General features: G+C 41.6%; 1 protein-coding gene across 1 annotated transcript in view; it reads left to right on the top strand.

Annotated features, from left to right (window-relative positions):
* LOC145412203 (dnaJ homolog subfamily C member 17) overlaps positions 1-26196 on the top strand; it is a 312151-nt gene that overhangs the window by 57042 nt on the left and 228913 nt on the right. Inside the window, exon 3 of the mRNA XM_080282128.1 lies at positions 3117-3270. Within this exon, the coding sequence (XP_080138254.1) occupies positions 3117-3270 (154 nt within the window). The remainder of the gene's footprint in view (positions 1-3116; positions 3271-26196) is intronic.

Raw genomic sequence — 26196 nt, 5'->3', positions numbered from 1 at the left:
TGTTTGTGAAGGCCTGGATGCCATGTGGTTCTGAATGTTTAGATGTAAGTTGCTGATACTATTCAGCCCTGTGCATGTAGTTTTTTTTTTTTATAATGGTAGATCTCTTTTGGAGTGAAAGGGATTACATTGTGGTCAAGTGAAGAGGACTGCCTATGCAGGGAACCTTGTTTTTCTGACTGAAGGCATGTTGGTGTAAGGTGCCTTATATTCATCCATCCCTGTTTCTTGTGAGGAGAACTTCGGTCTGAAGCTGATGGATCCTTTAATGGAAGTGATGAAAAGAATACTCAACAGATTAGTAAGAAAAATAATAGTTATATATTGGTGTGATGCACCTCATTTTCATGACAGGCTGGGGACCCATATAGTATATACAGTTGGATAACTGGAGAAGTACAGAACGTGGCTAAGGATAAGAAATTATACTGTGTTTTTGTGAACTTTGAAAAAAGCTTTGGAGGATAATGGTGAAGTGGCCAATGAAAATGTAGGGGGTTGAGGAATAGTGATGGCAGTAGATGCAAATTTTAGAAGCAGTTGTCACAAGATTTTCAGGTTAAGGCAGGGATACATGGGAGATCATTCCTAAGCTGAATTCTCAGGATGAAAATGGGAAATTGGGTGAGGTAATGGAAGCATCATCACAAGTTTTAAGAAAAGGATACCAGTAATTCACAAATTATTTCATGCTGATGGCAGGGAGTATGGATGGTTGAAAATTCCAAAAATGGAGAGAAAGTATGGAATCAGCAAGTAAACATCGGGAAGACAAAAGCCACGATCTGTAGCTGTGACAGTGAATTGGTCACAGATTTGGGTAACTGGTCATGTGCTGTAGTTTTTTTCTTTACTAGTGGTGAAATGGCAATGAGAAAGCTTGAGTTGGAGGAGTGGCTGATTAGGGTGGTTATGGCCATGTATGTAGGTGCTCGCACCCAGGTGAGAGTGAATGGAGATTTGAGTGATGAGTTTTCCATGAATGTTGGTATGCATTAGGGGTCAGTTTTGAGTCCCATGTTGTTTATCGTGGTACTTGAAGCCCTCTCACATGACATCAGAAATGGACTCCCGTGGGAGATGTTGTACGCTGATGATTTGGTGTTGATTGCAGAGAATGAAAGGGAAGAGGAGGAAAGATTTAGGAAGTAGAGAGATGATATGAGGCACAAGGGCTTAATGGTAAATGCAGATAAAACAAAAGTGATGATATCTAGGGTTGGTGGCAGTACAGTCAGAGAAGAGGGAGAGTGGCCATGTGCAATTTGCCACAAGGGCATGGGACGTAATTCCATCTTGTGCAGTGTTTGTGATAAATGGGTGCATAAGAGATGTAGCGGTATTAGACGCAGACTGCGAGATAATGCTGATTTTATGTGTGCAGCGTTTTGGGAGAGCAGGTGGAGATTGTCAGGGCGTGAAAGGATTGAACTTGCTAGTGAGACTTTTGAGTATGTGGAAGAATTTTGTTATTTGGGAGACATGTTATGTGCTGGAGGTGGGGCTGGAGCTAGCTCTGTGGCTAGGGTGAGAAGTGGTTGGAAGAAGTTCAGGGAACTGTTGCCTCTCTGGACATTGAGAGGACTCTTCCTACGTGGTAAGGGGTCTTTGTATGCAGCAAGTGTTAGGAGTGTGGTGATGTATGGTAGTGAGACCTGGGCAGTAAAGGAAGAGGATATTCACAGGCTCAGAAGTACAGAAATGACAATGATTAGGTGGATGTGCAGTGCATCCCTGCATGCAAGGCCTGAGGGGGCTGGGTTCACGATGGAAGAGTTGAGAGGTATGATGGGACTGGATTTTATTGGTGTTGTGATGAGGAGAGGTAGATTGACATGGTTTGGGCATGTGGAGAGGATGGGGGATGATAATTGGGTGCAGAGGGTGAGAAGTTAATATATGGGGGTGGGGTTGTGAGGAGTAGACTGAGAAAGACGTGGGACGAGGTCATTAAGTGTGACCTCAGGGCTAAGGGACTGAACAGGGAGGCTGCCAAAGTTCGAGCAGCATGGAGAGCCGCCATTAGGTGACCAAGGCCGATGCATGCAAGCATGTTGGAGCCTACAAAAATGAAACTCAGTTGCAAACACAGTTCACAAACAATGTATTGAAGTGCTTAGTAGCTCAAGGTGGCCAGTGGATTTCAGAAGTACTTTAGCAGATGTAAGGGTACAGCCAGATCACTTGATGGTAGACCAGTAAGTTCCTAGGTAGTAGGAGATGAGCCATTGGAGTTTGTGGACAAATTCTGCTGCCTTGGTGGTGTTGGTAGTGCAGGGGGTGGTGCCGAACAAAGTGCCATTGCAATGGTGCAAGGTAATCAGAAATAGTTTAGATGATTGTTTTCCATCTTGATGTTGCGAGTAGTCTCATATTCCACAATAGGGAAGTGTTTGTTACTTTGTGTTAGGAGTGTCATAGTGTATGACACTGAAAAATGAGGTTTAAAAGAGGACATAGTGCAATTGGAGTATAACATGAAGGTGATCTGTTGGATATGTGAACTAAAGCTGGATGACATGATTTTCCCAGAATGGAGAAGACAGTTAGAAGTGGAAAGCATATGGAAGGAAGTAGAAGGGAGACCAGTGAGGTGGTTTTGACATGCTGAAATGATGTACCTGGGAAGTTGGGTGGGGGGATGCACATAGGTACTGGCTCATCAGCGGAGAAGTAGACTGAGGTAGACATGAGATGAGGTGATACATGCTGACCTTAGATCTGGAGGTTTTATTAGAGACCTGGCAAAGAGCACAGTGGAAGAGTGTTATTGGGTGAACCCATCTTACCCATGTTAGGCTATGTGGAAAACATAAAATTGAACATGGTGATGAGTCCACAAAGCTTCTCTCAGATCATCATGTGCATTTGTTAACCCTGTACCTATTTCATGCCAACAAAACTGTCAGGCAGTATAACAATCAGATGAACAAATGCAGAATTACTTTTTATTTTTCTTCATAGTCCAATCAGTAGTAAATGAAACCAGTAGTTAATTTAGGCAACCTTAGGTATATTTTCAGTGTCAATCACCTAGCAACTTCATGCACGGTACCTCACTTTTTGAGGTACTTTTTATCCTTGTACCCCTTATAACTCTCTCTTTCTCTCTCTAGGAACACGACGAGCCTATGATAAGGTGCTGAAAGGTCGAAAAGCAGCAGCTCTTAGAGCACGGGAAGCTGATGCCAAGACTCAAAAACTACGTGCAGATTTGGAGGCCAGAGAACGACAAGCACAAGACAGACCACATTTGTCGGAGGAGGAAAAGTAACGTACCATATTTTTTGTTGTTCTGTATTTTAGTACAGTAAAACCTTGATATAACAGACTTCAGTAGATCAGAATTCGCTTTTATCAGACTCGGAGTAGCTACCGGACTAAATTCCTATATATCGGAAAAAGTCTGATAAAGCCAGAAGCAGTCCAGACTGCCTGACCACTTCAGGTATGTTCACTACAAGAAGGTATATAAAAGACATGTTTATCACTGTACAGTACAGTATCATTATATATACTACAGTATACCATTTGATTAATGTAGTGAAGTTATAACACAGTACAGTACTGCAGTGGTAGTTAAAACAGTTTAAATACTGTTCATGAGATCCAGACTAATGTCTGATATATCGGAAAAAGTTTGGGTTACCAGGGGGAAGGCCAGATGTTGCTTTTATCAGAATTTTGCATTTTTCGGAATGGCTTGGGCCCCAATTAGTCTGTTATAGTGAGGTCTTACTGTAGTTGGTTACTACTTTGCCCTCTAGAGATGTTACCATGAGAGTGATGTTCAGCTGTAAGGTTAGTATGTAGCCATGCTATCATTTCATTTAGGTTGGATACTCAGACTCAGTTACACAGTTTATTTTACTGTATTTTTCTTTCACTTTGCCCTCTAGGTATACTATCATAAGGTGTGGTTTAGCTGTAATCCTAGTATCTAGCTGTGCTGTCATTTCATTTTTCAGCAGGATACTTACCCATAGGTATACTGAGTCCAGTCTGAGGCTCTCACCCTGTTACAAGGCTTGAATACACATTTCTGCCCAGCAGAGGGTTGGTGTCAGTTTTTGTCCAGTGGCTATTCATCATCATCATCATCTTTTTTTTCTACCTAAAGATGGGGTATGGTAGGATCCAGAAATATGAAAAGAAAAAGTATAGAAGTGGAAGAATTATCAACAGCATAGCAAGTAAAATTGCCTGGAAAATCATTAACACATCATCAAGCTCCTCTGTTCAAGGGTCCACCTCTTAAGCTCAGCCGTCGGACGAGCTTAAACCAAAGGGAGGGTTTCAGGTGTCTGGACCCCCTCCCTGTTTCACTTGTAGCTGCCTTTTAACACTGTCAGACTCTTTATGAATGAATAAATGATTTCCCTAATGAACAAAAAAAAAATGAATTACCATGTTTTATTGTTCACTTGTTTATTCAATGCTGATTTTTAACAGATATATAAACATTTCATCAATGCTTGTTGAAAGTGATAGAGCATTGATTTGTGATGATTTTTGTAAAAAAATGACACTTCTAGCTCTATTAGAAAGATTTTTGTGGCTTAGGGAACAGAAATATTTCATGGTCCTTGATCACACCCAGCAGATCTAGTAGCAACTGACTCAGCATCATAAGATGTTTCCAAACATTTCGTTCCCCCTGTCCTTCTTTGTAACTGTATTGTTATGAAATTATTGCATGTTATAAATGAATAAATGATATTCCTAATGAAAGAAGAAAAAAGAACTTAGCGTATTTTTTCGCTCACTCATTTATTCACTGTCAATTTTTTTAGTGATATATAAACATTTCATCAGTGCTTGTTGAATGCTCTACAACTTTCAGCAAACATTAACGAAATGTTTACCGGTATTTTTCTATGAGAAACCAGCATTGAATGATTGAATGAACTATAAAACATGGTAATTTATTTTATTTACTTATTTTTTCATTCATTAGGAAGTTCATTTATTCATTTATAACATGTAGAAATTTAATAACAATACAGTTATAAATAAAGGCAGGGGAGAAAGTTGAATGACGCAGCCGAAAATTGTGACGAAAAAATAATACAACCTTCATGGTTGGATGCAACCTGCTTCGAAAAAGTGTGAGTGATTGGATTTTTCTTGGACGCAACCTGCATCATAAAAGTGCTAGCAGTTGGATTTTTTACCAAACCCTTGTATATGAATGGGTTAAATTGATTCATCACCACCACCATTATTATTGTTGTTGTTACTGTTGCCACTTTTGTTGTAAACCTGAGACAGTCCACTGCAGGTGAGAAGCTTCTACTGTCTTGCTGTTATCATGTTCCATCCAGTATTATCAAATGTGATAATTTATCTCTGTCATATGTGTGCTTCTTCCTCTCACTCCATATCTGGGTTGCCATTTTTATACCCTAACTTTCTATCTGATACCTCATGTATGACATATGTGTCGTGCCAATATGCACTTTTGATTTTTTAATATGACTTTATCCTCAGTCCCTGTCTGTTTGTTTATCCCATAAGCTGTTGTTATCATTCCTTGTTATACCTTACATAATTCATTCCATTCCTTTCTGATTGCATGTTCATGCATAAGGATTTTGTTGGACTTCAGGTGTCCAGTCCATCAGGCAGATGAAGATAACACAGGTTATACAGTACAGGTAAACCCTGACATATGATACTCCTAGATATGATACCCCGGCTTAGCAGTGGGAATACAAATACCACCATACCCCACTAGACGATGGCCTCACCCTGCATTATCGATAGGCCCTCCGACATTGCATCCACAGGCGATAGGCCGAAATTTTGAATCGTGCGTTCCCGCAACCAGCTAAGCCCGCCCACCTTCCAGGTTCCACAGAAATGCCCGCGCAGCCCCCACAGCCATCGCTTACCCTGCGCTCACCCATATTGTTCTTCTTGTACCGGCCATCTCGGTAAGGAACTTTCTTACACTCACCCACCAGACATCACGTTGCATCACCAATGTTACACAAGCCGCAAGCGTAGTGCATCGTAACTGTGTACGAGCAGTGCCGTGAGTAGAGCGGTGATGATAATCGTGTGTGGAGTGCAATTTTGTGTGATATTTTCCTAAATAAGTGTGATCATGTCTGGTAAGAGTGGTGCACATGGTGGGGCTACTGGTAATGCTAGTGGAAGCCCTATTTGGGATGGTAAGCGACCTGCTAGTGTTGGTGTTGGTGATGTTCCCGTGAAGCGTGTGCGTAAGTATGTGTCTCTAGAAGTGAAACTAGATATTCTTGAGCGCCACGAAAAAGGCAAGGGTGCTTGTGCTATTGCCTCGGCTCTCCACCTGGCCCAGTTGACTGTCTCCACTATCATCAAGAAGGGGGAGGCCATTAAGGCTGCCGCTGGGGAGGTTGCAACCTTATCTGCTTCCCGTATCATCTGCCAGAGAGAGCCTACAGTGGAGGAGCCGGAGTGGATGCTTTGCATGTGGATGAAGGACCAGAACAGGAGGAAGGCACCCATGAGTCAGGCAATTATTTGCACCAAGGCTCTCTAACTATGGGACGAAATCAAGGTGAGGCGGGATCTTGATGCTAGTGAGACATTTAAGGCCAGCCATAGGTGATTTGACCACTTCAAGAGGCGAGCTAAGCTCCACTACGTGAAGATGTACGGTGAGGTGGCGAGTGCGGATACGGTGGCAGCGGTAGCATTTCGTGACGAGTTGAAACTTATTATCACGGAGAGTGGCTACAGTGCAAAGCAGATCTTGAATTTTGACAAGACTGGGTTCTTTTGGACCTCAGAGACATTCCTTGCAACAGAGGAAAAGTCTACGCCAGGGTTCAAGACTTTGAAGGACCAGCGTACGCTGCTGCTGGGGGACAACGCCAAGGTCGACCTCAAGTTGAAGCTGCTCCTTGTCTACCACTCCGAGGACCCCAGGGCTCTGGTGGGGTATGTGAAAGAAAATCTTGGTGTGATTTGGAAGTCCAACAAGAAGGCCTGGCTGACTTCTGACATCTGTTCATCATATGTTCACTGACAAAAGTCAGGAGTGTGAGAGCAGTAGTAGTAGTAGTAGTAGTAGTTGTTCCCTAGGTGGTCTGGCCAAACAGCCTCGAGTCCCTTAGGAAGGCCATGGCCGAGACCGGGCTTTCCCACAGAGCTCTCAAAGAGTGTGTTGTGTCGTTGGCGTAGGTGATTGTGTGCAATGCAGTCTTCCATAATGTGCTTAATAGTATGGGGTGCTGTGTTGCATCCTGGACAAGCATCAGCGACGGATTCATCCAGCCTCTTCTGGTAGCTTAAGAGGGCTGGAAGGTGCCCACATCTCAGCCTGGCCAGTTGGACCCTGTCCTCACGAGGAAGATAGGATTCAGAAGGGTGGATGTCAGGGGGCCGTGCATGCGGCTGTGTGATGTCTTTAAGTGACTGAATGGAGCGGCAAGTGATCTGAGTGTGGATATGCTTCTGGAAGCTGGTCTGAGGTGGGTGAGGGGGGAGAGATGACAGTATTTGTGAATGGTATTGTGTGCTGGGTATTGTTCTGATGTTCCTTGGTGTGGGTGGATGTGCTGCCATGTACTGTAGTGGATGTTGTGGGTTTGTGGAGGCTGCAGCAAGAAATTGGGTGCCTCTCAAGTTTCATGTCTAGGTGATCCTTGACTTTGAGGACTTTGGTTTCTTGATGTAGGTGGTCTGTGGATGTAGTAGCTGTGCAGCCTGTGATTATTTTTAGGGCCTTGTTCTGTATGGTCTGTAGAGTGTTGTAGTGTGTTTTGGTGAGGTTAGAAGCCTAGGCAGGGCTTGCATAATTCATCACTGAACGTATGTATTGTTTGTATACTGTGGTGGTGGTTTCTTTGTTGTGTCCGAATGTTGTATGGGCAAGTGACCTCAAGGCATTGAGTCTTGGTGTTATTTTATTTTTAATGTTTGTGATGTGTTGTTTAAATGACATTGATGTATGTTACACCAAGGATTTTGTGTGTGTGTGTGTGTGTGTGTGTGTGTGTGGTAGGGGAGTGTTGTTTATGGTTTGGTGTGGGATGTGACTGTGTTCTGCTGTCCAGTTTGTGAGAAGAGTCACTGTAGATTTGGCTGGGGCTATTTTGAGCCTGTTTGTGGTGAACCATTCGTGTAGTGTGTTGACGTAAGGTTGAATGATGTGTGCAGCTGTGTTTGCATTTTGGTGCGTACATGTAAGTGTTATATCATCTGCATAGGAAGCTATGTGTATCTGTGGTATGTGGGATGTTGGTACGTCGTGCATGTATAGGTTAAAGAGTGTAGGGGACAAAAAAGATCCTTGGGGGACGCCATTCGTGAAGTTTCTAACGTTAGAAGACCGACTGGCAAATGTTACGTGTGCACATCTGCCTGCTAAGTAGTTTGCCAGCCATCTTTTTGTGTAATTGTGCATGTTTGTGTTGAGTATTTTGTTTGTGAGGTTGTGGCTGGGGATGGCATCAAAAGCTTTGCTAATGTCTAGTGTGATTAGGATTGTTCTGTTTGGTGGCCTGGCTGAATTCATGCCATTGAAAACTCTCTTTGTAAGGTCTGTAAGAAGGGTGTTTGTGGAGTGTAGTGGCCTAAAGCCATGTTGTGACTGGGCTAGGGGAATATGAGGTGTGACTAGTTGTAGTACCAGTCGTTCAGTGACTTTAGAGGGGGTGCAGAGGAGTGTGATGGGGCGATGTGAGGAGGGTAACATGGGGTCTTTGTTGGGTTTAGGGATAGTGATGATATTGCCATGTTTCCAGATGTTGGGTATTATGTTGTGTGAGTAGCTGTAGTTTGATATGTTGGTGAGTGCTTGTATGCCTTGTGGTCCTAGGTGTATAAGATGAATGTTGCTTATGTTGTCTGGTCCACAGGCAGATGAGTGCATGAGGCTGTTAATGATGTGCATCGTCTGGTTGTAAGTGAAAGGTGCGTAGTCTGGGTCTGTGGGGAGCTGTCTCTTACGTCGAGTGATACGTCGGTCTTCGGGATGGGGGTTTAGATGGCTGACTTGTGAAAAGTGATTGATGAGAGTGTTTGCTTGTTGTTTGTTTGAGGGTATGGTGTCTGTTGTTGTGATGGCAGCGTGTGATTGTGTGGTGTTGCTGTTGGAAAGTGTGATGCTGTTTAGTGTTCTGTAGAGTTTGTTGATGTTTGTTTTGTGGTCAAATGTTTGGAGGTAATTTTTCCAGTTTAGTGTTTGCTGTTCCGATATTTTATTGTTTATTTGAGTGTTGAGTTCTTGTATTTGTTGTACGGTGTCTTGTGTATGAGGTGTTGGGGAGTGTCGCAGTGTGTCCCGTTGTATGATGAGGCCTTGAATTTCTGGTGTGAAGTTGGGGTTGTTTCTCTTTCTGTTGCCTCTAGGGAGGTGTCTTTTGTCTGTGTTTTGTATAATTGTATTGAAAGTGTGCACAGCGGTGTTGATGTTTGTGATGGGTGTACTGTTTAGTGTTTTGAGATGTTGTTCTGTTTCAATTACATAGGCCTCCCAGTTGGCTTTCTTATAATTAGTGTATGTGTGAGAGCAGTGGAAGTGAATTATTTGAGAGGAGCATTTGGAGTCACATGGAGGGACAGACTGACAAATGAGGAAGTGAAGGAGCTATGTGGTGTGGATGTGGATGTGACAGGAAGCATTAGGAGAAACATATTGAGGTGGTTTGGCCATGTTGAGAGGATGGAGAGTGAGAGACTGATGAGGATACAGTGAACTCTCACATTTGGCGAGTTTTTATTTGGTGAATTCACTTTTGATGATGGGATGGGATTGTACAAGACACTCTAATTTGGTGACAGAAATCTCACATTTGGCAACTTGTTTATAATAAAAATATACTGTAACTGTATTCTATAATTTTATGCCAATTAATTTCAACAATTTTTTAACAAAATTTAGTTTGTATTGCGAAATTCAAGTCTCATCTTCTCGACAACGAACGAGAAGATAAGCCCACGCAGACTCCCAAGCAACTGACAACGACAAAAATCTCAATATTGAGTGAATGTTTCCGTCTCCAAGAAGAAATAACAGACTGTTGTAACCAGTGAGAGTGCTTATGTTCAGCTGGTAAAGAAAATGAATGAAATATTATGTTTCTTCATGAAGGAATACAATAAGAAAATACATGAACAACAAGAAGCGCTCATCACTTGTTACCTGGGCCGACGACAGAATGAAGATACTGCACCAGCTGAAGCTTCCCTCTCCAATGATCCAGGTCCAGTTGATGACAACATAGACATCCCAAGCATTCCAGATGACTTTGATTTTGAAGGATTTGGCTCAGATGAAGGGACAACAGAAGCTACAGGGAATGAGGCTTCAGGGTCCATATTAACAATGCTTCTCAGAATGTTTCTTAAATCAGTACTTAGCTTGTCTTCACTTAGCTGAGAAAAGAGCTGAAGAATATTTCACAAAGGACTTAAGTCATATTCCCAGCTAAGGTTAAGTGAAATCTTGTGACAAATTACGCAATTATGAAACACACAGCAAAATTTACAATATGAAATTATCTGGTTTAAAAGCAATAACAACCATAATACATAAGGAAAATATTACTAAAATTTAGTTTATTATTCTGCCGACTCTCCTGTGATGAAATGTAATAAAAAATTTTTTCATCAGTTTTCTATTTTCCAATATCGAAAAAGATCCACACGAATCCTCAATGCCCTGTATGTAAACAGTCACGTCAACTAAGGCATCCACGCACCATACACCATGTGTACATGAAGCCCATTATTTTATTTTATTATTTTTTTTGTTTTGTATTGTTTCTTAGCTAAAATAAATTTAATCAAGTTATGTGTGTTTATTCCGTGATTTACACCCAGTAGTGTTATAATATAGGTGGAAAATCAGTCCAGTCACGCATTCCCAGAACCAATTTATCTTTTTCCCATTAGTTGTTCAGTTCAGATTTGGCGAATTCCAGTTTGGTGATTTCCCCCCCCCCCCTATTGCTCGCCAAATGTGAGAGTTCACTGTACAGTAGTGTATGTGAGTGAGGTGGAGGGGGGAGGGAGGGGGAGGCCAAGGATGAGATGGAGGAATGGAGTGGAGAGATAGATGAGAGAGCAGGGTGTGAGCTGGGATCAGGGCAATGAATTGGTGGGGGACAGGGCGACATGGAGGCAATTTGTTTGTGGCCACCCGTAACAGGATTAAAGCATCTGGCAGTAGATAGATAGATAGACTGTTCTCATTTCCTTTTTACTGAGAAAATCTTGCATCCAATCATGCAGATTAACATGGATTCTTCTTTGATGGTACAGTTTCCATAAAAGTCTTTTGTGTGGTACTCTGTCAAATGCCTTGAAATCCAAATGTATGCCATCTACCCAGTCATCTCTTTTCTGTAGTATTTCTGCAACTCTATCATAGTAGCTTAATAGGTTAGTAACACATAATTTTTCCATTCTAAAACCAAGTTGTCTTTCTGTTATTGTGCTTTTCCAGATCTATCTATCTATCTATTGCCAGACGCCATAATCCCGTAAGGGGTGACCACTTGACTTTGAGTTACCTGTTTTACGGGGAGGGGCACTAACCCTCCACTAACCCACTTGTTGAGACGTAGGGAGCACGTATGGGTTGGTTATATGGTAACCACCCAGCGTTGTAAATGGTCTCTTGGCTTACAGGAAACCATTTGGCTTGTCACTCAATGTAAAGCCACCTGTGAAGGAAAGAAAAGTAATAAGAAGTGACAGGAAAGATGGGAGAAATAGGAAGATGATTTACCCAAATTCTTCATGGTAGTTTTTCTAAAATCCTGCTTACGACGCTGGTCAGTGATACTGGTCGGTAGTTGAGTGGATTTTGTCTATTTCCTTTCTTGGAAAGGGGCATAGTGTTTGCTTTCTTCCAAATATGAGGTAGTTTACCTTGTCTTAGGGATTCTCTGAATATTTAATGTAATGGACTGCTTAGCCGTTTCACACATAACCGTAATACCCAACATGAAATCTCATCAGGGTCATTATCTTTATCTTTGTATAATTTCCTCATCTCTTCCTGGACCTCTTGTTTCGATAAATGCATGTATGTTGATATGTGTGGGCATGTTTGTTCATTTACATCTCTCACAAACCTACTTTCTTTAGTAAAATGTGATTGGAAATATTTGTTTAATGCTTCACAGTTATCTTCTTCCTTGATATTGATTTTCCCCTCTCCCATGATGGACTATTTTATCTTTGATTTTTGTTTTTCTTCATGTGTAGCTGTAAAACAACTTAGGCTGATCAGTACTTTTATTTGTAATGTCTTTCTCAAACTGCTTTTTAGCTTCTCTTGTTATCCTTGTATAATCATCTCATGCCTGTTTTTAGTTGTTATATTCTCTCTCACTTTTACGTTGTCTCTATCTGATCCACAACAAATCCCTTTTCTCTTTTGCATTTTTACCATCAGTCTTAAACCAATTCTTTCTCCTTATTTCCATTTCTTTGTGCTGTGGGACATAATTCTGGACTTCTTTTTCGTAAAATTCACAGAATTTTTTACATAAAACATTTATATCTTGTCCTCATAGCTCCTTTTCTCAACCTATGTCCCTAAAGTACTTCTTTAGTCATGATACCCTTTTTGTAGTTTAGCCTCTTTGTAATTTTCATTATATATAACTGTATTATATGCTATCCTGAAATTGTAATCAAATACTGCATGGAGGATGATAGATTGTATTGTCAGTTTCATTTTCTTGCCTAGTAAATATCAGATCTAATAATGAGGGGTTTCCGGTCCTCTTTTTCTGTGTTCTCCTTTACATGTTGTGTTAGAGAAAACTCCTGTATAAGATCCAGGAGCTTTTCATCCTAACAACTTTCACAGCTTCTTGCATGTATTCCTGTTTATATTTGTATTAAAATCTCCTGTTAGTATAATTCTTTTAGATTTTTCTTCCATTCTGTACAGTAGGGTTCTTAAACTTTGAATTGTCTTTTCTGCCAGCTCTTCATATTCATCTCTGTCCCATGTGTTTGTCTTGAGAGGCATATGTAAATTTTCCAAAATTATCATCACTTCTGATATACTAATCTCTACTGCAGTTAATTCAGCTTGTGAGGGTATGTCTATTTTTATCTGCTTTACTTGGAGTCTTCTCTCTGTTACAGTCATAACTCCTTTTTTCAAATATGTCTCTTCGCCAAATATTGTACTTATCCAAATTTAAGGAGTCATTTGATATCCTTGGGGTTAATTTTGTTTCTGTTGGAAAAATAAGATGAGGCTTATTTTTTAAGATGTAATTCACCGGGTCGGTCAGGATCACTTGATGGTCGTGATCGTCAGCTTTTACCCTCCCGGAAGGGAGCTGAGAGCTCATATAGTCCGATCTAAGGGCAAGGCTGTGACCTTCACACACGCACACACCCGTCCCCTTGCTCAAGGGGGACAGTAACCACCCATTTCGTCAGTGAAACTTTTCGCAACCTGAGCGAGGCGCGAACTCCCGTCTACCAGATGGCAAGCGAGAGCGTTACCACTGCACCAACGAGCGGTGTGTGTGTGTGTGTGTGTGTGTGTGTGTGTGTGTGTGTGTGTGTGTGTGTGTGTGTGTGTGTGTGTGTATTTTTCCTATTTGCCAGTTTGTAGTATACAGGAATTGAGCTAAGCTCGTGTTGTCCTGTCTCCATATCTACATTTATCTAGTCTAGTTTTAAACACATGAATGTTTTTTGCCTGCCCCACCTCTTTGTCTAAGTCATTCCAAATACTTATGGTTCTGTTTGGGAAACTGAACCTTTTAATATTATTAAGACATCTACTTTTCCTCAGCTTGAAGTCATGACCTCTTGTTCTTCCATCATCCAACACAAAAAGATCCTCTCTATCCACCCTTTTCCAATTCTCTTACATTTCTAAATAACGTGCTCTTCACCTCTTTCCCTTCTCTTGCGCAGTGTTGGTAACTTCAGTTTTTCCAATCTCTCCTCGCAGGTGAGTTCCCTTAAGCATGGTATCATCCTTGTTGCTATCCATTGCACCATCTCTAGTTTATCAATATGCTTCTTCAAATGAGGTGACCATACCATAGCCACATACTCTAGTCTTGGTCTTACCATGGTCACTATCAACTCCCTCAGCATTTCCTCATCCATATAATTAAAAGCCACTCTCATGTTGGTCAGTAATCCATAAGTTCCTCCAGTGATTTTGTTTGTATGCTTTTCTGGTGACAATTCATCCTGAATAATCACTCCCAAGCCTGTATCGTCCTTCGTTTATTAATTATCTCATTGCCCATTTTATTTTATTTTATTTTTATTTTATGCAAGGAAGTAGGAACCAAAGGCTTAGCCTGCATGAATGTTCCTTCCAGGAAAGAAACAAAAATAATACAAAAGAGAGCCAAATTCAAGATCCATTCATCTTAAGATGCCAGGACACACTGCGTTTGAAAGACTGGAGATCATAGGAAATAGGAAATACTGACACAGGGAGACAGTTCCAGAGTTGACCTGTTGCATAAATGAAGGACTGAGAGTAATGTTTAATTCTTGCATTAGAGAATTGAACAACTAATGGATGAGAGTTTGTTGCTAGACGGGTGCTATGCGCCCGTCGTAGAGGTGGAGGGATGCAAGCAGGCAGTTCAGAGGAGCAGTGACCATTGAAGTAATGATAGAAAAGAAATAAAGAGACAACAGTGCAGCGAAGGGACAAAGGTTGAAGGAAACCAATAAGAGGAGGAGAGTTGATGAGACGAATTGCCTTTGATTCCACCCTATTGAGAAGAGCTGTATGTGGGGAGCCTGCCCACACATGAGAGTTGTACTTTAAACAGAGGTGAATAAAACCCGTGTATAAAGTCAACAACTGTGCAGGAGTAAAGGAGGCATGGAGTCGGCTTAGCACACCCAATCTCTTGGAAGCAGATTTTACAAGAGATGCAACATGATCTTTCCAAGATAAGTCCTGTGTGAATGAAACCCCAACCGTGTTCAAGGATGATGCAGGTTTGAGCTGGATATTATTAAACATTAGTGGGTACTCCTGTGGAAGATTTTGACAAGTTGATAGGTGTAAAAGCTGAGTCTTTGATGCATTAATAACAATAAGATTATTTTTACGTCAGTCAGATATACGAGCCAAGTCAGACATTAGGTGTGCCATAGTCTCATCCCTTGTTTGTTGAAGTAACTGCTGGGATGGACGTTGCGGGAACCGAACGGAAAGGTGAAGGGTGGAATCATCAGCGTACGAATGGATAGGGTTAGATGTACAGCTTAGAAGATCATTGATGAATAAATGGAAGAGAGTTGGTGATAGGACAGAGCCCTGAGGAACACCACTGTTGATAGATCTAGGAGAGGAACGATGGCCGTCTACAACAGCAACTATAGAACGACCAGAAAGGAACCTATAGATGAAGACACAGATAGAAGGGTAGAAACCGTAAGAGGGCAGTTTGGAAATTAAAGATGTATGCCAGACTCGATCAAAAGCCTTTGAGATGTCAAGTGCAATGGCAAAGGTTTCGCCAAAGTCCCGAAAGGAGGATGACCAGGAATCTGAAAGGTAGGTGAGAAGATTGCCAGTGGAGCGTCCCTGACGGAACCCATACTGACGATCAGAAAGAAGGTTGTATTAGGAAAGATACTTTAAAATTTTTCTGTTAAGAATTGACTTGAAAACTTTTGAGACACAGGATGTTAAAGCAATTGGACGATAGTTAGAGGATTGGGAACGGTCACCCTTGTTTGGGACCGGGTGAATGACAGCAAACTTCCAGCAAGAAGGAAAGGTACAAGTAGAAAGACAAAGGTGAAAGAGTTTACCTAGGCTGGGTGTAAGCACTGAAGTACAGTTCTTGAGGACAACAGGAGGGACCCCATCAGGCCCATATGCTTTGTTAGTATTACGGCCAGTGATGGCAGAAAATACAACAGCTGAAGAAATTTTAATGTCAGCCATGAGGAAGTCAGAGGGGGGAAGTGAGGGAGGGACAGTACCAGAATCATCTAAGGTGGAATTGGAGGAGAAAGTCTGAGCAAACAGATCTGCTCTATCAGTAGAAGAAATAGTTACAGAGCCATCATAGTAGCAAAGAGGAGGGAAGTATGATGAGGTAAGTTGTTAGAAAGGTTTTTGGCAAGGTGCCAGAAGGAGCGGGAAGAAATCGAGTTTGAGAGTTGAGAGCATTTAGTACAGATGAAATAAGAGCGAAGAACAGACTTAGCATGATTGCAGGGAGAAACAAAAAAAAGATGTGATTCAGGGGTAGGTTGGCTCCATTACCTTTTATAGGCCCTCCTCGTTGCAGACAGCATTAGAACAAGCGTGATTAAGCCAAGACATTCTTGAATTAGTCAGAGGATGTGAGAAAGGAATGTATCTTCCATGCCCGAGAGAATAACCTCCGTAATGCTCAAGGCACACTCAGATGGCTCCCGGCCATGGAAGCAATAATCATTCCAGGGAAAATCAAAGAAGCACTGCCTGAGGGCCTCCCAATCTGCAGCTCCAAAGTGCCGCAGATGACGTTTTTTTGGAGGGTCCACAGGCCGTACCAGAGCGATAGGACAGGTTAAAGTAACAAGTTATGCTCGGAGGAGCCCAACGGAGAGAAAAGATTAACAGTGTAAGCAGAAGGATTAGTTGTAAGGAAGAGGTCAAGCATGTTGGAGCTCTCTCCAAGGCGGTCAGGGATACGGGTAGGGTGCTGTACAAGCTGCTCTAGGTCAGTAAGAATAGAAAAAATGAAGGCTTGTTCACCAGATGGATCAGTTAAAGGAGAAGAGAGCCAAAGGTGGTGGTGAACATTGAAATCTCCTAAAATGGAGATTTCAGAGTGAGGAGAAATGGATAGAATGTGTTCCATCGTAGAAGTAAGATAGTTGAAGAGTTTTTGATAGTAGAATTAGGAGATAAGTAAACAGCATAGATATATTTAGTCAGAGAATGACAGGAGAGCCAAAGCCAGAGAGTAGAGAATTCAGAAGACTCAAGTTCAGGAACAAGAGAGCAAGATAGGTCGTTGTGTACATATACGCAACATCCACCTTTGGCTTTGAAATGAGTATAGAGAAAGTAGGAGGATACAGAGAAGGGTTTCCAGTCAGTTGTGTCAGACACCTGAGTCTCAGTAAGGAAGAGAAGGTGAGGTTTAGAGGAGGAGAGGTGGTGTTCAACCGACAGAAAGTTAGAGGAAAGGCCACGAATGTTGCAGAAATGAAGAAATGCGTCAGACAGTGGATCCAGGCAGCTCAAAAAGTCGTGACCGGGAGAAGGGCGGATGGTGGGGGCATTTATGATCCCCCCCCTTGGGGACTTTGAGGCATTGTTGTAGTGTGCCATTTTTCTTTTATTTAATTTTGAAAAGGAAGTGTAGTGTGTCCTGTGCATTAGTTTAGTGTTGATAGTTAGAGAAACTTGTATTGGAGAGCATGCTGGCCTACTCTCTGTGTTACTGAAACACTGAAAAAGTTCTGCAAAGGGGGATGGTCAGGAACTAGTCCTGAGGGCTGATGAAACAGGAGCTCCAGCTCTCCATGTCATCAGCTTTCCATCCACCTTGGGAGCACTACTCTGCTCAACTGGCACTACAGTCTGTGTCCAGTGCGGTCTTTTTTCACTCATTCCCATTTCTAATACATGACACTTCTTGGCATTAAAATCCATTTTCCAAGTCTGGCTCCAGCTGTGGAGTTTGTCGAAGTATTCTTGCAGTTTTTTACAACTAGCATATGTTTAATATGCTTCATGATATTAGCATCATCTGCAAACATACTCATGTAACTATTCAAACCCTCTGGCAAATCATTTACATATATCAGAAACATTATTGGGGCTAAGACAGAGTCCTGGGGTACTCCACTAGTCATGTTTCTCAATTGTGAAGCCTTGTCTGTTATCACTGTTCTCATCTGCCTTCCTATCAAATAATCTCCCATCCACTTAGTTTCCCATGCACCCCTCCAAAGGTCTTAACTTCCACAGCAGTTTCCTATAGGGCACCCTGTTGAATGCTTTCTTGAAATCAAGATACAAACAATCTGCCCATCCCTTTCTCTCTTGCATGACATCTATTACCCTACTGCAGAAACTTAATAGGTTAGTAACACATGATCTTCCTTCCCTAAAACTAAATTGTCTTGGTGTTATCATTTCATCTTCTTCTAAATGATTTATCAATCTTTTTCTAATAATTTTCTCACAGATTTTACAAACAGTACTAGTAAGTGATACAGATCTGTAGTTGAGTGGATCTTCCCAATTTCCTCCTTTGAAGATTGGCACAATACTTGCTCTTTTCCAGTCTTTAGGTAGCTGTCCATTTTCCAGTGAGGTCTTGATGATGATATAAACAGGCCACACTAACTGGTCTGCACATTCCTTCAGGATCCATCCAGCCATACCATCTGGTCCCATTGCTTTTCTCACATCCAAATCCCTCATCAGCTGTAGCACCTCATTCACATCAGCTGTAATTTTTGCCATTCCTGTCATCATGGGTTCCATTTCAGGTTCCCCTAAATTCCTCCTCCAACACATAGACTGACTGCAGCTTTTTGTTAATTATTTTGCACAATTCTTCTCTTTCGTAAGTTTCATCTCCATCCCTCATTTGTACTATACTCTCCTTAACTTTTAGTTTACCATTTACAAACCTATATAATAGTTTTGGCTCTTTTTACATTTAGTTACAATATTTTTTTTTCCTTTCTTTTTCCCTCCGCACACTTACATATTCGTTTCTTACCTGCTTGTACTCCTCCCAAGCCCTTTCACTATACCTTCTTCTCACTTTATTCTATGCCCTTTTTCTTGCCTCAGGTGCCATTCCACATCTGTTGTTAAACCATTCTTTCTTCCTTTCCATAGATGCAGAAAATTTTGGGACATATTCACTAACTCTTGTTTTATACACTTCTGTCAGAAACTCATATTTCTCTTCAGCATTTGTGATTGTATTCATTTTACTCCAGTCTACGTTTTAGGAAAAGTTCCTCAGGGAACCAAAGTCTGCTTCGCATAATTGTATTCATTTTCTTTGTGTTTTTCATCTCTTTCTCCTTCCCTTACTCCCACCACTTCTATCTCCGTAACCAGATGATCTCTTTTACCAAAGGGGCATTGGTAGGTTATGTTCTTCACATCATTTGGGTCCTTTCTGAATACTAAGTCGAGCCTTGGTGGTTCGTCGTCACCCCTAATTCATGTATTTTCTTTAATTGGGTTAACATGTTTTCCATCGCCAATTCCATTTATTTATTTCCCCATGATTTCTCATTGTTCCCAGCATCCACACTTTCCCAGTCAACTTCTCTTTAGTTAAAATCTCCCATTATTATTTATTCTATTTCTTCATTCAATTAACATCTTTAGTTTAATAATGGATTCTCTTATTAACTGCTTGTAATTTTCTTCTGTCCGTGCCCTAGTTTTAGGGGGCATATAAAATACCATTACATCCATTTTTTCTCCATAATTGTCCTCTATTTCAATTCCCAAAAGTTCAGCCGTGGTATTTTCAATTTCTGTGTTTTTTGCTCCCACGTCATTGTGGGTTATTATCATTATACCTCCCCCAAACATACCTTCTCTATCCTTCCTCCAGATATTATAATTGTTCCAGCCAAACAATTTTCTATCAACATCTCAGGGCAATTTAGTTTCCACCAGGCAAAAAATTTCAGGTTTATTTTCATTTATATAGTCTCCAATTTCCCCCTTCTTAGATATTAAACCATCTACATTACATGATACTTGGATTTACTGCACTGTTTTATCTTTACTCATTTTTCTCTTTTTCATATTCATATCCATCCCCCTTGTTTCCTTCACTTCTAATTCCTCACATACCACTTCCTTACTTTCATATCCATCACTCTCAGAAAAAAAAAGTTTTACATTCTTCCTCTGTCCTCCTGTCATTTTTTTTCCTTGTTCCTTCAGAGATTTTAAAATTTCTCTTTCTTCTTCATTCAGATCTGTTCTTACTATAATATTTTCCATCCTTGCCTCTTTACTTAGTTTCCAGGTCACTTTAACCTCTTATGGGCAGGCAACTTAACAATTATACAACAGTGTGGGGCGGCACATTTTCGGAAAAATAAAGTATCAAGGAATAAGTGTAAACATGCATAGATTGATGAAAATGGATGAAAAACAAAGGCAGGAGGTGTTACATGTGTGGTACTACGTCTCTGATGGCTGTGGGAGGAGGAGGGGAGGAGTGAGAGGGGAGTGCAGGCAGGCAACATATCACCAGGTGAACCTGGGGTGAGGCTAGCAAACTCTTCACTCATTTTCTTTTTCTTCATGACTGAACACTATATTTATCATTTATGCATTCTTTGTACTATTCATTGTCTTCAAAATCTTATGCATGTGTTTTCAGTTTTACTTGAACACTTATAACGATAAAACTCACGTACGTATAGTCTATTTTACTTGAACAATTATAACACTACAGCTTATATATGTATATTCTATTTTACTTCTTTCAAGGCTTGGGAGGGTAGAGAGCAGGACGGTAGGTGACAAGGATGCCTTATCACCCAATTTCACCAATGAATTAGGACTGAAAATGGCCGGACGTTACGTAACGTCACCTGCCTCCTCACGCACGGGCGTTACATAACGTCACCCGGCTGTTAGGAGTTAAGTATATCGTTTACTACACTTTCTGATGACAATTTAACTCTCACTGGTCTTGCTTCCCCTTTCTTATATGGCCCTATCCTCCTTACTTCCTCAATTTCTTTTTCCCATTTGTTTCATTGGGGATCGATCTTCCCCAATGTTTTTCTCACTTGATTCGAGTCTCTCTCGAGTCTTACAGATTTAACCTTTTCTTCCTCCTCCCTGTTTCCAAATATTACCACACATCTGTTCCTTTTCACGGTTTCTCTCACTGTTTTCTTTTCTTCAATATTTTCACTACATTTTCTTCGATATTTTTTTGTTCATTTCACTTTCTTCCTCAGTGATTTCCCTTAAGCTGACCACATCTTTCTGTTCTTCTTCCACATGTGCCCACTTTGCCTTTTGCTCTTCTAACACACTACTCACCACCTTCATTTTGTTACTGCTGTCTTCTAGTTTTCTCCTTAATTTGATATTTTCTTGTTTCAAATTCTCACTCTCGTGGTTCGCCGTCTCATTGGCCTGTATCAGAACTCTGTATAGTGTTTTCAGTATATTCAGGCATGTTTTTTGATACTAGATCCCCCACTTTCTTTTTTAGTTCACTAATTCTCATAATCAACATTTTAACTAAATCCATCACATTTGTTTCACTGTCAAGTCCTGGAATTTCGGGTCCATTGATGTTTACATTGTCGGCCATGTTTGAATTTGGTTACAGTACTAAACAGCTGTTACCGATATTCCTATAAACATTCATGTATACTTACTGACAGTAGCTCTTTACATTTTTGGTAGACTACTGTATATTAACTTACAATACTTTAAACTTTAAACAAGACTAAAGGAGATAGGACAACCTAATTCCTGAAAACTGCTTAAGATTTGCAGAGTTGGTTCAAAGGTGGTTGAGACACGTCCCTTCACTCTGGCTCATCTTCTGTGTGTGTGTGTGTGTGTGTGTGTGTGTGAGTACGGGGGGGTTAGTAGAGCAGTTTGGCTATCTTGTCTCGTTCCCTTCTCCCCCACCCCCACTTGTCTCCCTCTCCCACCCCTGTTTTTCTTCTTCCCCATCCCTCCCCTCCCCCATCCTCCCTTGGCACACTGCCAGGAATGTCTTCCTCCTTGTCCCCCTGCCTGCCCTCCCCCTTCCTTGGTTGTCTCCATCACCATCCCCCTACCCTCTACCACCCCCACTTGTCTCCTGTGTGTGTGTGTGTGTGTGTGTGTGTGTGTGTGTGTGTGTGTGTGTGTTTATTACCTAATTGTGATATACAGGAAATGAGCTACACTCGTGGGGTCTCGTCTCTGTTTCTCAGTAAGTCAAATTTTGCTTTAAATGCGTTGTAAGTTTTTAGACTGGATGATCTCTTTGTCCAGGCTGTTCCTCAGGTCTGTGCATCTATAAGAAAAACTATATTTATTGATATCCTTCAAGCAGCATAGCTTCTTCAGTTTCATTCCATGTTCTCTTGTTACTGTCTTATCCCATACAAACAGATCTCTGTCAATTTTATCTACTCCCATCATGGTCCTGAACACTGCAATGATGTCACCCCTCTTTCTCCTTTCCTCTAAGGAAGGCAAATCCAGCCTTTCCAGTCTCTCTCTGTACGACAAATCTGCCAGACTGGGGACCATCTTGGTTGCTGTTCTTTGTATTCTCTCAGTTTTGTTTATATCTTTCTTTTTGTGTGAGGACCACACTACTGCTGCATATTCTAACCTGGGGCAGATTATGGGCACTATCAGTTTTTTCATCATCTCCTCATCTATGTAATGAATTTTTTTGTTTTTTTTTGTTTTTTGTTTTTTATGCGAGGAAGAAGGAATCAAAGGCCATGAGCCCGCAGTAACAGTTCCCTCCAGGAGAAAAACAAAATACAATAGAGAGCCAAATTCAAGATCCGATCATTTTGAGATGCCTGGACACACTGCGTTTGAAAGACTGGAGATCATAGGCAGCAGGAAATACAGATAGAGGGAGACAGTTCCAGAGCTGACCTGTTGCATAAATGAAAGACTGGGAGTAACGGTTAACTCTTGCATTAGAGAGTTGGACAGAAAAGGGATGAGAGTTTGCTGCCAGATGGGTGCTACGCGCACGTCGTAGAGGTGGAGGAATGCAAGCAGACAGTTCAGAGGAGCAGTGACCATTAAAGTAGCGATAGAAAAGAGATAAAGATGCAACAGTGCTGCGAAGAGACAGAGGTTGAAGGGAGTCAGTAAGAGGAGAGTTAATGAGACGAAAAGCCTTTGACTCCACCCTATTGAGAAGAGCTGTGTGTGGGGAGCCTCCCCACACATGAGAGTTGTACTCCACACAGGGGCGGATAAAACCCCTGTATAGAGACAACAATTGTGCAGGGGTAAAGAAAGAGCGGAGTCGGCTTAGCACACCCAATCTTTTGGAAGCAGATTTTACAAGAGATGTAATATGATCTTTCCAAGATAAGTCCCGAGTAAATGAAACCCCAAGCATGTTCAAGGATGATGCAGGATTAAGCTGAATATTATTAAACATTAATGGGTATACCTGTGGAAGATTTTGTCGGGTTGATAGGTGTAAGAACTGAGTCTTAGATGCATTAAAGACAACCATATTATTTTTACCCCAGTCAGAGATACGAGCCAAGTCAGACATTAGGTGTGCCATAGCCTCATCCCTTGTTTCTTGAAGTAACTGTTGAGATGGGCGTTGCGGGAACCGAATGGAAAGGTGAAGGGTGGAGTCATCAGCGTATGAGTGGATAGGGTTAGATGTACAGCTTAGAAGATCATTGATGAATAAAAGGAAATGGTACTCTTATGTTAGTCAAGATTTTATATGTCTCTCTAACTGTCTTGTTACTGTGTTTTTCAGGTGACAAACTATCCTGGACCAGCACCCCTAAATCTTTCTCTTCTCTCGCTTTTGTGATTGGTTCATTACCCATCAAATAATTCAGTGATGGCCTCTTGGTACTTTTTCCTATTTCCAATAATTTACATTTTTTTTGCTCTGAATTTCATTTCCCACATCTGGCCCCAATCATGTATCCTATCGAGATCCTCCTGCAGCATTTTACAGTCCTCCTCAACCTCTACCTTCCTCAAGATCTTTGCATCATCAGCTGACAGACTTGCATACCTGTTCACTCCATCTACCATATTGTTTATGTAAATCAGGAACATCACTGGCACCAACACTGAGTCCTGTGGGACTCCACTTGTTACTTCCCTCCATCCAAACATCCTGTCATTTATCACTGTCCTCATTTGTCTGTGTCTCAAAAAGTCTCTCATCCATTCCAGGAGATTTCCCTTCAGTCCTTCTATATGCTGTAGTTTCCACATTAGTCTCTTATGGGGTACCTTGTCAAAGGCCTTCTCCAAATCTAAATACACACAATCCACCCAACTGTCTCTCTCCTGTAGCATGTCAATTGCTCTTGAGTAAAAGCTCAACAGGTTGGAAACGCATGACCTTCCACTTCTGAATCCAAACTGACTTTCAGCCAAAATATTCACATCCTCCAGATATTTTATCCATCTATCTTTCAGGATTCTCTCGCACAATTTTGCAACCATGCTGGTTAGGGACACTGGTCTGTAATTCAGGGGTTCCTCCGTGTTTCCTCCCTTATAAATTGGTACCACATTTCCCCTCTTCCATTCCTGAGGCACTTTCCCCTCTTCCAGAGAACACACAATTTAACTGTGAAACTTATCCGCCTGTTATTCCCTGCATTCTTTCAGTACCCAATTAGAGATTCCATCCGGTCCTGGGGCTTTCCCTACATCTTGAGTTTCCAGTAATTTATACACTTCCTGCGCTTCCACTTTTATATCTTTTATCACTACATTTCTAGTCAGTCCCTCCCCCTTCCACAAACTCCCTTTCATTAGTGAAAACCGATTAGAAACATTTGTTCATTGTTTCAGCTTGCATTGCTGCATCTTTATAGCCCACTCCTTCTACTTTCAGTTTGGTGATTCCATCCTTTTGTTTCAATTTGCCATTAACAAATCTATAAAACAGTTTGGGTTCTTCCTTACATTTGTCAGTTATACCTTTTTCAAAGTTCTTTTCTTCCTCTCTACGTATTCATGTACAGTATATTCATTTCTAGTTCTTTTCTAATCATCCTTTGTTCTGCTATTACCTCCCTTTCTCCAGTTGTTTCACGCCATGTCCCTCTCTTTTTTTGCTATCATATCATTTCATTTCATTTTTCATTTCATTTTTAAAGGCTCCAACATGCTTGCATGCATCGGCCTTGGTCACCTATTGGCGGCTTTCCACGCTGCACGATCCATTGCAGCCTCCCTGTTCAGTCCCTTAACCCTGAGGTAACACTTAATAACCTCGTCCCATGTCTTTCTCGGTCTACCCCTCATAACCCCACCCCCAATATTAACACTTCTCACCTTCCTCACCCAATTATCATCCCCCATCCTCTCCACATGTCCAAACCATCTCAATATACCTCTCCTCATCACAACACCAATACACTCCAGTCCCATCCTACCTCTCAACTCTTCCATCTTAAACCCAGCCCCCCCAGACCTTGCATGTAGGGACGCACTACACATCCACCTAATCATTGTCATTTCTGTACGTCTGAGCCAGCGAATATCCTCCTCCTTTACTGCCCAGGTCTCACTACCATACAGCATTACACTCCTAACACATGCTGCATACAAAGACCCCTTAGCACATAGGGAGGTAGCCCTCTCAATGTCAGAAGAGGCAAGAGCTCCCCGAACTTCTTCCAACCACTTCTCACCCCAGCCACAGGGCTAGCTCCAGCCCCACCTCCAGCACACAACGTGTCTCCCAAATAACAAAACTCTTCCACACACTCAAGAGATTCACCAGCAAGTTCAATCCTTTCACGCCTGACAATCTCCACCTGCTCGCCCCGACACGCCGTACACATAAAATCAACATTATCTCGCAGTCTACCTCTGATACCACTACATCTCTTGTGCACCCATTTATCACAAACACCGCACAAGATAGAATTACTTTCCACGTTCTTGCTGCAAACTGCACATGGCCACATTCCCTCATCTTTGACAATACCGCCACCAACCCTAGATATCATCACTTTTATTTTATCTGCATTTACCCTTAAACCCTTTTGCCCCATACCATCTCTCCACTTCCTAAACCTTTCCTCTGCCTCCCTTTCGTTCTCTGCAATCAACACTAAATCATCAGCATACAACAACTCCCATTGGAGTCCTTTTCTAAAGTCACGTGAAAGGGCTTCAAGTACCATGATAAACAACATGGGACTCAAAACTGACCCCTAATGCACACCAACATTCACAGAAAACTCATCACTCAAATCTCCATTCACTCTTACCTGGGTGCAAGCACCCATATACATAGCCATAACCACCCTAACCAGCCACTCCTCCAAGCCAAGCTTTCTCATTGCCCACTTCACCACCTCTCTAGGGACTCTGTCAAAGGCCTTTTCCAAATCAACAAAAACAAAATACTGGCCCCTTCTCCTACCAATATATTTTTCCTGAAGCTGTCGAACAGTGAATATGGCATCAGTGGGCCCCCTACCTGGCATAAACCCAAACTGCACCTCATCAATATTCACTCTTTCTCT

This window comes from Coenobita brevimanus, chromosome 92 (genome assembly GCF_032717465.1).
Source record: "Coenobita brevimanus isolate Jiangsu-jjx chromosome 92, ASM3271746v2, whole genome shotgun sequence".
Classification (NCBI taxonomy): Eukaryota; Metazoa; Arthropoda; class Malacostraca; order Decapoda; family Coenobitidae; genus Coenobita; species Coenobita brevimanus.
Note: the sequence above shows the minus strand (reverse complement) of the source record. Positions and strands in the feature narration are given on the sequence as shown.